The sequence below is a fragment of the Cryptotermes secundus genome, unplaced genomic scaffold (assembly GCF_002891405.2).
Source record: "Cryptotermes secundus unplaced genomic scaffold, Csec_1.0 scaffold634, whole genome shotgun sequence".
Lineage (NCBI taxonomy): Eukaryota > Metazoa > Arthropoda > Insecta > Blattodea > Kalotermitidae > Cryptotermes > Cryptotermes secundus.
In genome coordinates, this window is record NW_019737091.1 from 1,226,631 (window position 1) to 1,242,878 (window position 16,248).

At 41.5% G+C, this 16,248-nt stretch overlaps 1 protein-coding gene across 1 annotated transcript; it reads left to right on the plus strand.

Moving 5' to 3' along the window:
• The first annotated feature begins 4,082 nt into the window (after window positions 1–4,082).
• LOC111870157 (pro-resilin) lies at window positions 4,083–6,331 on the plus strand. The gene is made up of 2 exons (XM_023862213.2): window positions 4,083–4,323; window positions 5,324–6,331. The coding sequence occupies exons 1-2, from the start codon at window positions 4,306–4,308 to the stop codon at window positions 5,876–5,878; spliced, it is 573 nt and encodes a 190-aa protein (XP_023717981.1). The 5' UTR covers window positions 4,083–4,305; the 3' UTR covers window positions 5,879–6,331.
• Window positions 6,332–16,248: the final 9,917 nt, after the last annotated feature.

Sequence of the window (16,248 nt, forward strand, 5' to 3'; positions counted from 1 at the left end):
AGAACGCCTGTACTAACCTTCATGAAACTTGGTAGGCCACATGAAACAACCTCAGCAGAGTGTTTCATGAATCCCTCCCATCAGTAATATTAGCACAGCAGATCTCAAGTGGTTTTGGTAAAACCTTAGAATTACTTGAACGCCTGAATCAATCTTCATGAAACTTGGTAGGTGTATCATGCTACTAGAGTCCAACTCAATAACCCTATTCATAAAACCCTCTCATCAGTAATGCCAACATTACAGCTTCTCATATTGTTGAGGTAATACTTTCAATATTACAAGAGTGCCTATACTGATCATCATGAAACTTGATATGAATATCACGATACCTGAGGCCAAACGGCGTATTTAATTATTTACTTCTCCTTAATCAATAGTGCCAACACTACAGCCTCTAAAATTGCATCAAGCACTCAATTTGTAATGAAAGAAAAGTAGGCCAATAGTTCTTCCCAGAACTTCGTGTTTAACTTCGATTTAATGTAACATGTTAATAATTATTTTATTTAAGTCACCTCTTAAAAATAAGCGATCTTTAAAAGAAAAATATTAAAATATGTTAAATGAATCACTCTCAAAGAAAAAGTCAGCGGATCCAAAGGACACCCTAATATGTGATGTTCCGTGGTTTTCTCAATCTCTCCATATAAATTTCGGGAAGTTACCTCACACTAGGCCACGAGCCCCCTTCCACACGCTTTCCAATCCGTCATTTGCTAGTCTTCCTAATATCCGACGCCACATCGAGAGCGTCGTGAAATAAATAACATTTTAAACATTGGCTGACTGCAGAAAAATGTGAAACTCGGTCTCTGACGTCAAGGGAAGAGCATAGACTCAGGGTATTTGAGAAAATAGTGCTGAGGAGAATATTTGACCCAAGAGGAATAAAATAAGAGGAGGTCGGAGAAAACTGTATAACGAGGAGCTTCACAAATCGTACTCTTCGCCAAATTAGAATGATTAAGTCAAGGAGAAAGAAATGGGTAGGACATGGAGCGCGCACGCGGCAGGAAGTGTCTTCGTGGGAAAGCCGGAAGGGAAGATACCACTAGGACGACTTAAACGGAGATGAGAGAATTAAATTAAAAGCGCTCTCAGAGAAAAGTGACGGGGTGGTACGGAATGGATTAATCTGGCTCAGGATAGGGACCAGTGGAGGGATTTGTGAACAAGGTAACGATCCTTAGGATAATTTTTGTAAATTTTGAGTAGCTGAAAAATTGGTGGTTCCTCAAGAAAAACTGAGCTCCATGGAGTTAGTTAGTTAGGGCCGCGCCATAGCTCAAGCGATTAGTGGCTGGCTTCCCACCGCGGCGGCCCGAGTTCAAGCACAGATCTGGTCAAGTGGGATTTGTGGGGGACAAAGTGGCGCTGGGGCAGGTTTTCTCCGAGTACTTCGGTTTCCCTTGCCAATCTTCATTCCAACAATTGCTCCACAATCACCCTCACCTATCATCTGGGGCTGGTAAAATAGGCCAGAAGTGGCCGCAGTACAAGGAACTTAGTCCCACCCCACTAGTAATAAAAAAAGGAGTATGTCTAAATAAAAGGGGTGGTAAAATGTAAAGTACACCTAAAACTGTCTTAAGTAGATGCACTTTAAATGCCGATCCAAGAGACCGCGCCATCTAAGGCGCATGCGTATTTGACCGTTCGAACATTAGGCAACAGTGCTATATGTTTACGGTTCATTGCTATATGTCCATTAACAGAAAGCGACATTGGCTTTGCAGGCCGTATAAAGGTGCAGAAAAAAAATTGTTTTGTTTTCGCTGTTTACTTTTTTTCCCTAGGTGGGGTGAGACTGGGCCTAATAGGTACGTCGGTCACTACTGGCCTATAGTACCAGCCCCGGATGATAGATGATGATGAATGTGAAGCAGTCGGTGGAATGATTAATTGGCAGGGGAAACCGAAGTACTCGGAGAAAACCTGTCTCAGCGCCACTTTGTCCAGCATAAAACCTACATGAATCGATCTGGGATCGAATCCGGGCCGCCGCGGTGGGAAGCCATCAACTAACCGCCTGAGTTATGGCGCGACCATTTTTTTCAGTGTTCCTTTCACCTCAGTTTCTCACAACTGAAATTTAAAATTAAATTTTGAAATTCTTAGTTAACTAACACATAGCCTACCGTAGATATTTTATGGATTTTCTATTTATTATTTAACTATCGATTCACGTATTATATGGGGAATGGGATTTGTGGTTCTTACAGGGGTGACTATAAAATGTTTTATCTTCTGTCATATAACGCCGTGAAGTCCAGTGGAAGTCAACCGACGTTTTGTGAGAACGTATCACCTACATCACCAAGGTCGAAAAAACCCAAGCAAGAAAACAGCATGAAGCAAACGAGAAAATGAGCAATGAAGATGGAGGCGATATATGTCCCCGAAACGTCAGTTGACTCTCATTGGACTATACGACGTATATCCCAGAAGATATAACTCTTCATGCAGACAGAAACTAACTTCTATTACAAAAAAAAAACCCGGTAACTGATCTGTTACAAAATTAATAATAAATAACATTTTAAATCAGATAATTTTGTACAAAATCGTTTCCACTTTGGAAAACTCTCCATGGAGCGACAGCTTTGCTTTTGAATAGAACCTGACATCTATCGCAAAAACTGGTAAATGATAAGTTACAAAATTCGTAATAAATAACAATTTAAATATGGAAAGCTTGGTACAGAATCCTCTCCAGTTTAGGAACATAGCCAGGGAGCGACAGCTTTGCCGAAACAAAAACGAGTTGTGGCCTTAAGAGAAGAAGCAGAATCTAAGTGACCTGGCCACTCAGTACAAACACTGCAAGTCTGATTCGTATTAAGGATGCGCCTATTTCGAAACTGGACTCAGGCGTTTCGTGGTTTCTCCCAATCTGTCCAAACCATTGCCCAAATATCACCTGAAATTAAATCACGACCACTTCTTAACGCATTATGTCCAATTCACTATTCACTAATCATTCGATACTGTATAATCTAGTATGTACTGTACCGAGTTTAAACATGGTATGCAAGAGAAAGAAAGGTCTATGTACTTCTGCCGTTTTTGTATTGTACAGTAAAGTAGCCAATGGCTGCGCTTGAGAATTGTTTGCCTAATTTGCTCATAGAGTCTCGTTAAATGGCAACAGGCTAAGAAGACAGGACGACATTTTTTACAACTGAAAATAAATGGTCTTATAAAGATACATGTATCCTTGTGCAGTGAAGACGTATGGGAGAGTGGAGGTATAGCTCCATGTAATTTTACTAAATGCCGTGTTCGAGTGGTTAGCATCCCTGCTTCGTATTAGGGAGGCCACGACAACTTCATTCCACATCCATGCTATCATTCAACGCTATGTAGCCTGAACTTCTGACAGCATCGTTAAATGAACCACAAATAAATAAACAAATAAAAAATCCAGACATACTTAACTTCTGTACTAGAGGGTTGTTAGGGGGAACAGCCTCCCGGTACTCATTGGATACAAGGCTGGGTGGACCCCAGAACCGATCTCGAAGTTGTGAATTTCTTGCCCCTCTGGAAATCCAACCCCGATTATCCGGTCGTCTATTCCGTAGTCTAGTCATGTACCTACTGAGCTAACCCGGCCCAAGCTGAACAGTACTGCAGATTTTTACTGATTTCTCATCAAAAGAATTTAGGAGCAATTAAAAAATTAATCGACTCTTAGAAACACGTATTGCAGAAATGATGTAAAGAAAGTAATTATCCTGTTCGCCCGTTCGTGTCCTGACTGTGCCGTTTGCACCAAGTTATCAGCGTCAGCTCGCAATTTAAGATAGGTGAATGAACTTCTTAACTTTACAGCCGAGAGTGTGACCTCTCTCTGTTGAAATGGACACATTTTCCTGACCCTGTCCTCTACAAAAGCAGAGGGGCAAGTTCTGTTCAGATACGAACTCTTCTACCCCGTATATGAAGCATTGATCACCAGCCTGCCTCTCTCTCTCTCCCCGCAGCAAGACGAGGACGCAGAAGATGATGAGAGGCTACTTTCTGAAACAGAGTTCCACTTTTTCTTTCGTCTTCTATCTCTTTCTGTCTCACGAAGAGGAAGAAGTCCAGCAGCAAAGCCCCTCTCTCTTCTTCGCTCGCAGGGAACAAGACTTCACTCAATACGCAGCAGCTACATACGTTTCCCTCAACCAGACTCTGATTCTGACGTCACTTCACTGTGAATTTGGATATAAAAGAGCGTTGTTGAGTGTTGGAAAGGCATCAGTAAGCGTGACAAGCTCTCGCATTAGCGTCCGTCTGGGAGCTAACCCACTCATCATGAACACCTTGGCACTGGTAAGGAACACAGTTACTCGCTGCGGCATTTTCAAGTTCGTTTCCGTTGGTTCAAGTGGTTACAAGATCGACTTCGGTGCTTCTGCAAATTCTGTGATTAAATCAGAAATGCGTTTCTGGTATCAGTTGTTATGTTTAGTCAATTCGTGAAAGCTGTAGCAGCTTGGCACTTAGGATGGCGGCTCCCGCGACAAGCAAGACAGGGGCTAAGTTGCGGCAATAAGCATTATAACAATGGGCAAGTCAACTTACATATGAACTGAATTGAAATTGAGGCAGCAAGAAAAGTCAGTGAAGAGAAGTGAAATAAGCAACTGGATTGTACATTAGATAGTGTTCTTATATGAAATTTGTGATTCCTAATCTGAAACGTTACTAAGGTGTTCTCTACACTGAGAACGTCCCGAGTGTCACTGTACAGAAAAGAATATTATTTACAGGCTGAAAGTATTTAATAAAAATTATGTAAATATTAGAGTGGCCAATCTGTTATATCGGTCTAGTTAGAAATAAGTTTAAACGTCGAAGCTTACGGAGTCTATTGGCTACTATTGTAGGCTCTGTATAGAATACAGTGTCTACGATTTTGCTTCGTGGAATAAATGGGAGTTTAATTAACCTTTAGAATCGTAAAACTCATCTAAATGTCATTTAAAATCTAGGCCCTGCCTCTCAATAAACACATTCCATATGTGTTAGAATGATGCACAGGAGCTTAATCGCTGTTCACTCTGCTTTAGTCATATCAAAAATGTACACGCTTTAGGTCAAAATGCTCTTTTATGATAAAGCGGATGGTAAGCATAGTATCCATTTTGTTTGAAGACTAAAGGGCTGACAGACGTTTCACTTTATCCGCATCTTGCTCCTGCGTGTATGTTACTCTCTTCACCACTTCTTCCTTGCTACACTGTCTTACACGACAGGTTCTTTGTCCCGTAGCTCCAGCTTTCCCGGAGAACTCTGAATTGATTCCTAAATATAGCTCGCCTTGTTGCAGTGCCTGGCGGCGTCCCTGGTTGGGATCATCTCCGCCGAGCCTCCCAGTGGCTACAACTACAACAGACCGTCTAGTTACTCCGGCAGTGGTGGTGGAGGCGGCGGCGGCGGCGGCGGTGGCTATGCTAGCAGTAGTAGTTTCGGCGTTGGAAGTTTCGGCGGCGGAGGCAACCTCATCTCCGTAAGTCCTGGTCCTTCTAGCAATGAAGGGCAGTATGTTGAACCTCAACTTCTGGAGAAGATCCGTCAACTCCTTCTTCAGGAAGAATCTAGCGCCTCCGCTCAGGGAGGTGGCGGTGGAGGTGGTGGCTATCCGTCATCCCAGTACGGAGCGCCATCAAGCCAATACGGGGCCCCATCATACCAGGCACGCGTCGTAGGAGTCGATCTCGAAGGAGTCCGCCAAGCTATCCAGGTTGCCCAGTATCAACAGACCAGCGTCGGTGCTGGTGGCGGTGGTGGTTACCCCTCAGGGCCATCCTCCTCTTATGGAGCTCCCTCGGCAAGTTTTTCGGTCTCATCTCGCCCCTCTGGCTCTTATGGTGCTCCCTTCTAAGTGAACCCATGATTACAACACCGTTCGCTCCCTCTCAGACACTTGATCAGCCAGCAGAACACCACTTGAGAGGAGGAACCGTGAGAAGGTTGCTGACACAACCATGACGCAAACCCAGCACGCATACCAACTTTGGCGTCGACGCCACGACTCTGGACTGTCCAGCACTGGCAAATGTCGGGGTGCCAGGGCGCAGTTCATTCCAGCTGAGCGAGGTGCAACTTTCTGCAGTGAACGTAAATTTTATCGAATCAAACGGGTCTCTAAGAAGAACGGACAATGCGAGGATTTCTTTGTATGGTTCAGTTCACATGTTTAATCATACACCACACATTAGAGATCTCCAATAGTACAGTATCTTTTGTATGTATTGTTGGATGCGCGGTTTTTTTATATTTGTATAAAGCTTTTTATAGAAAAAATCTAGAAAAATAAAGAAAAAATACATTTCGCCACCGTAAAATATAGGCTTACTTTTAATACCTTAACAAATCCTTTTATACTTCCAATATAAACCTAATATCCAATATATCTCTAGTGAGACATCAGGAGAAAACTAGGTATGGACAGCGATTCAACGAAGCTCAATATTAGAAAGGAGATTTCCCTTTCATTTTTCGCCCTCTGACCTACTAAAGTTAGATTTCATGTTGCTGCCTTCCATGGTGGCAAATTATACAGCACAACTTGCAAAGAAACTTGTGAAATACATCCCCACTTACAACCATCTTAAATTGGCATTAAGCATAGGCCACACCTTGGAGTTCTTCACTTTATAATTCGTAGGTCATTTCATTAAAAGGCAAAGTACTGCTGTTTGCATCCCTCCCAGAAAATGTTGCTGGGATTGTTAAGATAAACGCCTACAGGTTCAGGTTTCTTTATGTTAGGGACGGAAGGGGGAAGGGTCAGTATAGTGAAAGTGCTTCATAATGAGCATCTAAACTACCTGATGATAGAAAATACATCTGACGTGCCCCATGACAGAATCAAGAAGAGAGAGAGAGGGAGATGTGTGTTGCGTCAAAGCAAGGCGGATGCCCGCAGCAAGTAGGCTAATGACCATACGTATTCTCCTACAAGCTGGACGTCACCCGAGTGACCAACGAGGTTCTCATAGCATTTCAGTAGCGAAGATCTTTTTCACTTTCTCCTAACAACTGATGAATACAAGAAAGCGGCATAAGTACAAAGGTAAATCCACGTAAACTTATGCCGGATTTTATTTGCCAATTTTATGACCCATCGATGCCTCCAACTTAACAACTCCTTTGTTAGATTGAGGAAATTGGTCATTACGGTATCTTCTGATGTGCCTGTTGGAACAATTCCACCAGATTTTGCAGAACTTCTCTCGAAGCTTTTATAATAACACAACAAGGGTAATAATGTTGTTAAGCATCTTGTTGCATTAATGTAGATACTAGTATATATACATTAACGTCTCAATGCTACTCTTATTTCTGTCTTTAATATTTATCCTATCTTACTACTGGGGCACTCGACAGCGTAGTTGGTTGAGTGGCTATGCCACAATCCAGAAGATCGCGGGTTCGATTTCCGATGAGGTCACTGGATTTTCAATTGACCTATCCCTTTCAGCCACACTATGGCCCTGGAGTCCACTCAGCCTCTAACAGAAATGAGTACCAGGAACCTTCCAGAGGGGTAAAGAGCGGCCGGCGCGTGAGGCTGACAACCTCACCGCCATCTGTGAGCCGATTTTCTAGAAAATGTGGGGAACTCGACGTCTCACAACCCTATGGGCCACCATGGTGTGGTACAGGAATAGCTTCTTATCTGTCTTACTACTAATGATATATTTCGCCCGTATAAGGCCATTATCAAGTACGATCGTATCGTATCGTATCGTATCGTATCGTATATGTTTTCCTGCTAAAATGATTCACTGCACGTCAAATTTCATATTGTATGTTAACGCGATGTTAATTTAAAACAACTGCTTGTTCTTAGCCATTAAAATTTAATTAAATATTTGTTAAAATGTGGAATCCGTTTCGCTGAATTCAGTCATCTCGACTTGGGTACTCGTATGAGGTTACATTCTATCGAAACATATCGTGGTGATAATACAGGACAAATACTTAACACAGAAATAAATTTTGCATGAAGAAGGTACTATATATATACTAGTATTTACAATAAGCGTAAACTCAGAACAAACTGCTCACGCCTCACAAAGAAAAGCAATTTAATTTCTATTCCATTATGCGAAATTGTTCCCATCTGTTTCTATAGATTTATATATTTCTTGATTTGCAATTTTCAATCCACCTCAGCGCAATAATACAGCAAATTTCAACGAATTAATCGCCATTAATCACTTCCCATCCAGTAACAGAGCTGCTGAGTCTCTCCTAGTGCGAGTTCATCCATAGTTTCAGGCAGTCTAAATTATGAATTCATTAGCTTCGGAAATTATTACTATTATAGAATATTGATAATTTCAATTTGACTGTGTATAATCATGTACGTAAATGTTGTCTATGTTACTGAGAGTAATTTCAGTTGGATGACTTTAGTATAATTGATAATGTCTAAATACTAATTTCATTATTAATGAATTGTCACAAACTGCGAGACTATCTTGTAACATCAATATACTTCTGCAGTTTGAAAGTAACAACTATAATTAATAGTCGAATTTGATACTTATTTCATCTCCGGTTGCAATTTTGTTCATACACATACGTTCAGACACGTGAAACCAGTGGGAAAAACTGATAATATTTTTTTTAATTCGCTTAGTGAGGGGGGGTGGAGTCCAACTGGGTCCACTCGGCACGGCGGCCAGTGATTGGCCTATTGTAGCCTGCCCCGGGTGATTATGATGATGGAGAATTTGGTAGAATGAAAATGGTCAGGGGAAACCGAAGTACTCGGAGGAAACCCGCCCCAGCTCCACTTTGTCCACCACAAATCCCACTTGACCAGACCCGGGATCGAACCCGGATCTCCGCGGTAGGAAGCCAGCGACTAACCGCTTGAGCTATGGCGCAGCTTAAAACTGATAATAAGTCCTTAATGTGTTATAAATATTGCAACATGTATACTCATTGTTAGGCAACGACTCTCTAAACACATTCCTGCAAACACATGCGCATGAGATAATAGGACATCCATTGCTAGGTAACGGACAAGTAAACACGCGTCCTTACCAATATAAGACGGTGTTTTCAGTGGAGTCTGTGCCGACAGGTTACAAAAGGGCACAGTTAGAAGACGCGAAGACAGACTAGAAATCGGAAGAGAACTGGGTTGGGTTCTGGAGATGCCAGTCGAAGGTGACTGAGAAGAAATGGAAAAAAAGGAATTAGACTGTGCCAAAAAGACTTCATGTGTGAGTTGAAGTTACAGTGAGACTGTAATAAATCCGTTGCCTGAATACGACTAGTGAAGACTGAGAACCCTAGTGCGTGTGTAACGGTGAACTGGACAGTGCGTAGAATAGCGATAGAGCTGTATTGCCTGTAGTCCCACATTGTGTGAATGTATAAGGTGCAGTAAATCCAATCATCCAATCCAAAATCACCCCCACACGTGGAAGTATCATGCCGCAAATACAAATTCATTCTTTTGAGTGAATTACTAGCACTGCAGGTCTCATATCATGGATGTCAAACAAAATGAGATCTTTTGTTTCCATCACAGGTAAAAGAAATAATCTTCAAGAAAAGAAATTTGGGCCTACAGAACGGCAAGACGTACATGTACGCAAAATTTAACTAAGAATTCCATTATGATATTTGAGAATTATTCAATGTTTCAAATTGTGATTATTTCTCACAATTTAAAATTATGGTAACTCATACAACATTCATAAAGCCGTATAGCATTTTTGGATCTGAGGCTGGATGTCATTGGTTTCGAAGATAAAATTGAAGCCGTCCGTGCCATAAAGACATACGGGGAAGTGGAGGTAAACCTCCTTATATTCTTTTCCTCAACACTTGATGGAAATGAATGGTCAGCTTCACGCCCCGACCGCTTTTTCCCCGGGAAAAAATCCTCCAGTACATATTGAACAGGTGGCTGTGTGGACCCCAGAACCGATCTGATTTATTTATTTATTATATATTTAATGGCTTATCAGTAGTTCAGATTGCACAGCGTCCAACAGTAAGATGATAACTGAATTATAAATTGTAAAATATATGGAAGGAAGAGTCGTGGCCTATTTCAAGGTACCATACTGTATCCGCCTGAATAGGCTGACTAAAACAGCGCAACACCTCAGGAATCTATGTGCCAGCCTAGGTTCGAACCGAGCAATTTTTGTATGCAACTTAGAAACGTTACAGACTGAGCCATCTTGCTCCGTGAGCCGGTCTGGACGCGGTGTTTCGAAGCTTCATACAACACCTCTTAAATCACTTCTGCTCTGAACTGTTACGTCAAGAACTGGCCATGGCTGCTGTAACTGGGCGCAGTGATTGCAGCTCGTACTGTGAGGATGACGGCGTGATTGCGGTGAAAATCAGAGTTACGACAGTGAGGCCTGAGGTTCTAACAGCAAGGACTGCTCGCATAAAGACTGCTGTCTTCTTGGGTGTGATGCACTGTAGTTCCGTAGATAAACACCAGTATTTTTGAGAAGCCTTCCTGTTCCATCTTCGTGGTACAAGAAAAACATGTCTACATTTAAGATAGACAGCAGGTTCCCCGAAACGACGGGACCTATTTACCAAATTACACGGCGCTATATACCAGAAAACTGTAATGTATATACCAGGTAGTTTACCATATTTCCGATGTTTAATGTGCGGTAGCTATAGAATTTTCGATTTTTATTTTGAATTTGAAAAAAATATTTAGGAAGAAAGTAAAAACAGAACTTGATCAAAGTGATTGACGATAGGCGGGCGTTAATATGTACTTATAAAAAAACTCCGTGGCTTTAGTCCGCAAGCGAACTATACCGACCGAGCAGCCCCCGCTTGTCGGCGAAGTTAGAGCCAACTTTAGCGGATAGAGGGTGTCGCGTGGTCAGCGCAATGAATCCCCACGGCCGTTAATTTTGGTTTTCTAGACCGGAGACGCTATATCCTTGAAATAGCTCCTCAATTATCCTCACGAGGCTGAGTGAACCCCGTTCCAAACCCATTACTTCTAAGAAAACCTGGTAGCGCCTGGAATCGAACCCGGAGCTTCTGGATCTATAGCCAGAAACTCTGACCACTAGACCACAGAGGTGGTTATACTTTTACAGAGGTGTATGTACTTATAACGAACTGGAATTTGCGTTGATGTCATCTAAATTACGACATTATCTTGATATTTTTTAGAGTAACTGAGGGTGACAACACAAAACTTAGAGCAATTAGTCTCTGAAATGAGATTAGAAATGGATCTTCAGGTATAGGAATGAGGACCACTACGCAGTCTCATTACAGTGTCATCTAACCATTTTATCTTTATCATCCATAAGTGGCTGGGACGATCACATGTCGTGCTAAACGAGAAAACGGCCAACGCCATTTTCAAGAATCGATTCCTGACAATCCGGTTTGAAATCTTCAGTTGTAACAAGCTGTCATCAAACTTACACACTGAGACATGGCAAAAAGATCGCACTCGTATTTGGAAGGTATCCTGTTCGAATCTCTATGCAGAATACTATAGTTGGTGATCTTGATTTCGAGCCCAGTTTATTACCGATCATAAGGACCAGTCATGTTGACTTCAGCAGATTCACGTTATTCTGAAGTGTTGAACAAATATTCTACCGGTAGCAGGGACCCTAAAGCGAAGAATAAATTCTTGGTTACATCGGTACTTAACTGATTTCGTGTTTTCACATTTGTTAATTGCTGATGTTTGTTTCTCCTTGCGTTCACACATCTTAAAAACTTCGAACCTGGAGGAAGCATGTACCTACGAAACATCGGTAAGTTTGCCCATATCCAAACGGGGTAATAACCCAAGAATGGAATTAACAATGGAACATTCGTTCCGAGACTTTCTAAGCGTCTGAGTTCAGAGAGGTCGTGTTTGTCACAGACGGAGAAGCGAAAATTGGGAAGTCTTAGCCTGACAACCTAATGACCTAGCATCTTGAATGAGTGTGTTGAATCCCCAAGAGGACAGCGTGGGTGAAGCTATCTTGCTATAAAACCACGAAAGAGGAATTTGGAAAAGTGAAATTCGTTTTGAAGACGAATGGGAGAACCAGTATTAAAACTTGCACGTGGCGTTCTTACACTGTCGCAGTTAACCCAGGAAGAAGGCCAGACACGTGTATAAGAGTAGTGGTGCCTTGGATGGAGGAGAGATGAACGAAAGGCACACCACAGAGGAAATACAAGTATGCTGAGCGCTGTTAGGATCGCCCTCGTTGCAACAGTTAGAATATAGGCGGCATAGAGTCGTTTTGAAAGCTTTCTTAAGTCCTCTGCTTGCTGTTGCAAGTCACAGCTACACAATAATCTCATTAACTATTGTCTCATATTGTCGCACCATGTCGTGCGGATCACTATACCTTTTCAACGTAACACTACTTTCAGCAGATGGGGTTGCTGTCTAAGACATGTTTCGGCATATGTTTGCCATTTTAATCTCTGTTTATACTCGTAGTTCATGCATTTGGCGTAAATTTACACGTAAGTCGAGTGAATCCACCGGTGTGCTATATACTATATTATGTAACAGGCTAGCTTATACGTATTATTTCATTAACATATATTTCCGTCACAATACAACAAAAGATTGTTAAAGTTAGTTTAATCTTCATTCACAACATGTTTCCGCCGCATACGGCCATCATCAGTTATCCTCGTTAAGCTGAACTGTTCATTGCACTGGTTGTCTTAATTTTAAAATTAAGATTAAGATCACGATTTTAATTCAAATTAAAATAGATCACCCTATTAAACTTAGTAAAAACGGTTTCGAAGATTACGCTAACAGATCCGACAAGAAGAACGAAACTTCTTTTACCAATTTTTTTATTATTTTAATTTATATTTTTATCGTAATTTTAATTTTAATTTTAAAATTGAGATACGCAGTGCAGTGCAAAATTTAGCATAATGAGGACACCTGATGATGGCCGTATAAGGCCGAAACATGTTGTAAATAAAGATTACAGTTACCGTAATAATCTTGTGTTGCATTGTGACGGAAATACTGAAATGTTACTGAAATAACTGATATTAATGCAACAAGGTGCTGAAAACAATATTATACCTAGCTTATATTTACACTGCGGAAGAGTGGAAAGAGTTGGAAAAAAAAACTCGAAAAGACAGATTGTGGGACTAAAGATGGGGCTGCAGTCTTTGATCATTGGCCTGTAGGAAACGGAAACGATGCTTGGGGAGGGGGCGGGGAGAAGAAGTCGAACAGGTCGGTGTAGTGCTAACGCACTAGACTTGTATTTGGTTGGTGTTTGGTTCGAATTTTTGCCAGAACACCAGCTATCGTGAGTATGGATTCTCGTGTCATTTCTCAGTCCCTCCAAGCAAATTCTGGTATAGTACACCGAACACCGAATAGGCCCATTCACTTCTTTCCAAATCATTTCCAATTTCTCAGTCATCCATTATTCGACGCTACATAGTCCAAATACTAAAAGCGTCGTAAAGTAACACACAAGAGAAAGAGAAGAATACAGAAACATATGAAGGAAAAAACAATGGATAACACATGAAGGAAGAAGAAAATAACAAACAGGTAAAAGTAACAAGTGCTGGAACGGCTGTGAGGAATATCAAAAAAGCGAACATAACATAAGAATGGACAACATTGAGATAAAACAACAAAGGATTAAAATATGAAGTGAACAGGAAGGCTGAAAGAAGAAAATGCAGCAGTATTTAAGGCTGAAGCTGGTAACTGAGCTGTATAGATTATTTTAATAATATTTTAAGAGGATTTTAGAGCGCACAAACTTATATTGAAGGATTTCACGGCGGTCACTATGACAGGTAGGCTCTCCTCTAGGTTGCAGTCCGCGAGGAGCCCGACGTGTCGGAGAAACATTTACCCTCCATCTTCAGGATCAAAGAATAAGTCAAGCAAGAAACCAACCGAAGCAAGCAGAAAGTTTATCCTGATGTTGGAGGCGATATGCTTTGCCGAAACACCAAACTGACTCCAGATTATAGGGTGTTACAACCTAGAAGACCTTATGAAGAGTACTATCTTCTGGGATATAACGCTACGTAGTCCGCGGAAAGTCAACCGATGTTTCGCAGGTATATATCGCTTCCATATTCAGGTTAGAAAAATAAGACGAGCAAATACCAGAGTGAAAGCAGATGACAAGCAAAGACTTATACTTTTCAGATATTGAACACATCATCAAGATATGTACATAAAATAATCATGCCCATCATCGAGTTAAAACAAGATAGTATTGAATATGAAGTTGAGACAGAGGCTGAACAAAATAATTATTTTTTTTTAAGATTGAAAATATAATGGATGGCTTATTCTAGAAATAAGTTAATGGGGAGTTTCATCATAAACATTGGCAAAACAGCCCTTTCTGAGCCATAACCTTCCTTTGAAGATTCTGCCAGATTTGCCAATTCCTGGGAATTAGATCATGCGGTTTCACTTTTTCATTTCGCAAAAATAATTTCTTTTACAGACCAAGGCCGTCAGCAGTCCAACTGGCAACCTGGAGGTGCAGATCTCTGTATTTATGTCCTCCAATGACAGGGTGGCCCAGGTATACCCAGGCACTGGGTTCCTTTTCGTCGCCTTTTACGACTCTCGGGGCCATGGCGGAAGTAATTTAGCCCGCCTCTACACGGAGAAATGGGGGTTTTTGGCATGTTGAAATTCATGGGAAGCTTTGTTTATAAACAGTTATTATGTTCGTTCCTGAAGGTATCTGTAGGGGACAAAGGAAACATATACAATGAACTGAATAAGCAAATATTGTTGCAATTTGCGGTGTTCGAAATGCAATCTCTGTACTAGAGTGGCTTATGTACATGACGCTTCTTAGGTTGGTCATCTCCCGGGGTCATTACTGTTATGCACACTCAAAAATCCGTCAATTTGTCTCAGCTGTTCTGTATTATATCATTTATTTGTCCAGAGGGCGGTAATAGATGTATTTTGAAGAGACGGTCGACAAGACGGAGTTCCAGTCTGGAACCACACGGCAGCCTCTGAAGATCGTTGCCCCCGTGTGACAAAAGAATATGTAATGCTCGGTTTCTCCGTCCCAGTCACAGAAGAAGAATAAGACATAAAAAGAAGATCGCGCTTTGAATACCTCATCCGAGATATTCATGCCACTGCAGGTGCAGTTAATCATGTACACGCATTGCTAAAGCAAGTTAAGATGCGGAAGTGAAATTTGCACAGTAACAGAAGTTGAAGGAAACTGCCAAGACATGTGAGAAATTTAAAATGCACTCAGCACTCCGACACTAAGTTTAATGGTAAGTATCAGCGAACAGGTTGACGCAAGAGGCAGCGCTTCTGTCTTGTATTAAGAAAGTGCTTGCTTCGAATCTCAGTCGGGACACCTCTTATAATAACTACGTCTTAGTGATTTTCCTCAGTCCCTCCAGGCAAGGACCTGCATAGTACCTCCGTTATGCCACGACCAATTCCTTCCAAATCCTTTCCAATTCATCAACTGTTCTACCAATCGACGTTCTTACAATTCTGATACTGATAGCATTGTAAGCTCCACACATGAACAGATGTGGCCGAGCAAGTTACTTGAAGCGGTAACGCTTCTGATTTGTATTCTGGAGGTGACAGGTTCGAATCTCACACGCGGAGTCGGCCATTATAAGGTTTTCATGATTGCTCAGTAAGGCCAAGCAAACGATGGGATAGCACAAGTCAGACCACGACTGCTTCCTTCCACACCCTTTCCAATTCATTATCACAATTATTCGACGCTGTATTTTTTTCCTTTCTCTCGCTCCCGCTTAGGAGCACAGGGCTGATTTCTCAGTTTCACTGATCATTTTTACAGACGGTAGGACTCCTTGGATGGCTGATCAGCTCATTGCAAGGCCTTTATCTAAACATAGGCCAACACGGTGCATAAAAGTGTAGTGAGGAGTGTTGTTAAGAAGATTGTTTGTAATGACAGAATTATTGCTCTGAAGTTAAAGGCGGAACCGGTAGATATACTGATTATGCAAGTGTACATGCCAACATCAGAGTATGAAGATGAAGTAGAAAAAGTTTATGACACAATTGAAGAAATTCTTCAGGAAGATGGAAGAGGTGACTGGAATAGCATTGTTGGAGATGAACCATATCAGAATATTGTTGGATCACATGGACTAGGAAGACGAAATCACAGGGGTCAAATGCTTATTGACTTTTGTGAAAGAAATGGACTAATTGTCACCAACACTTGGTTCAAGAAG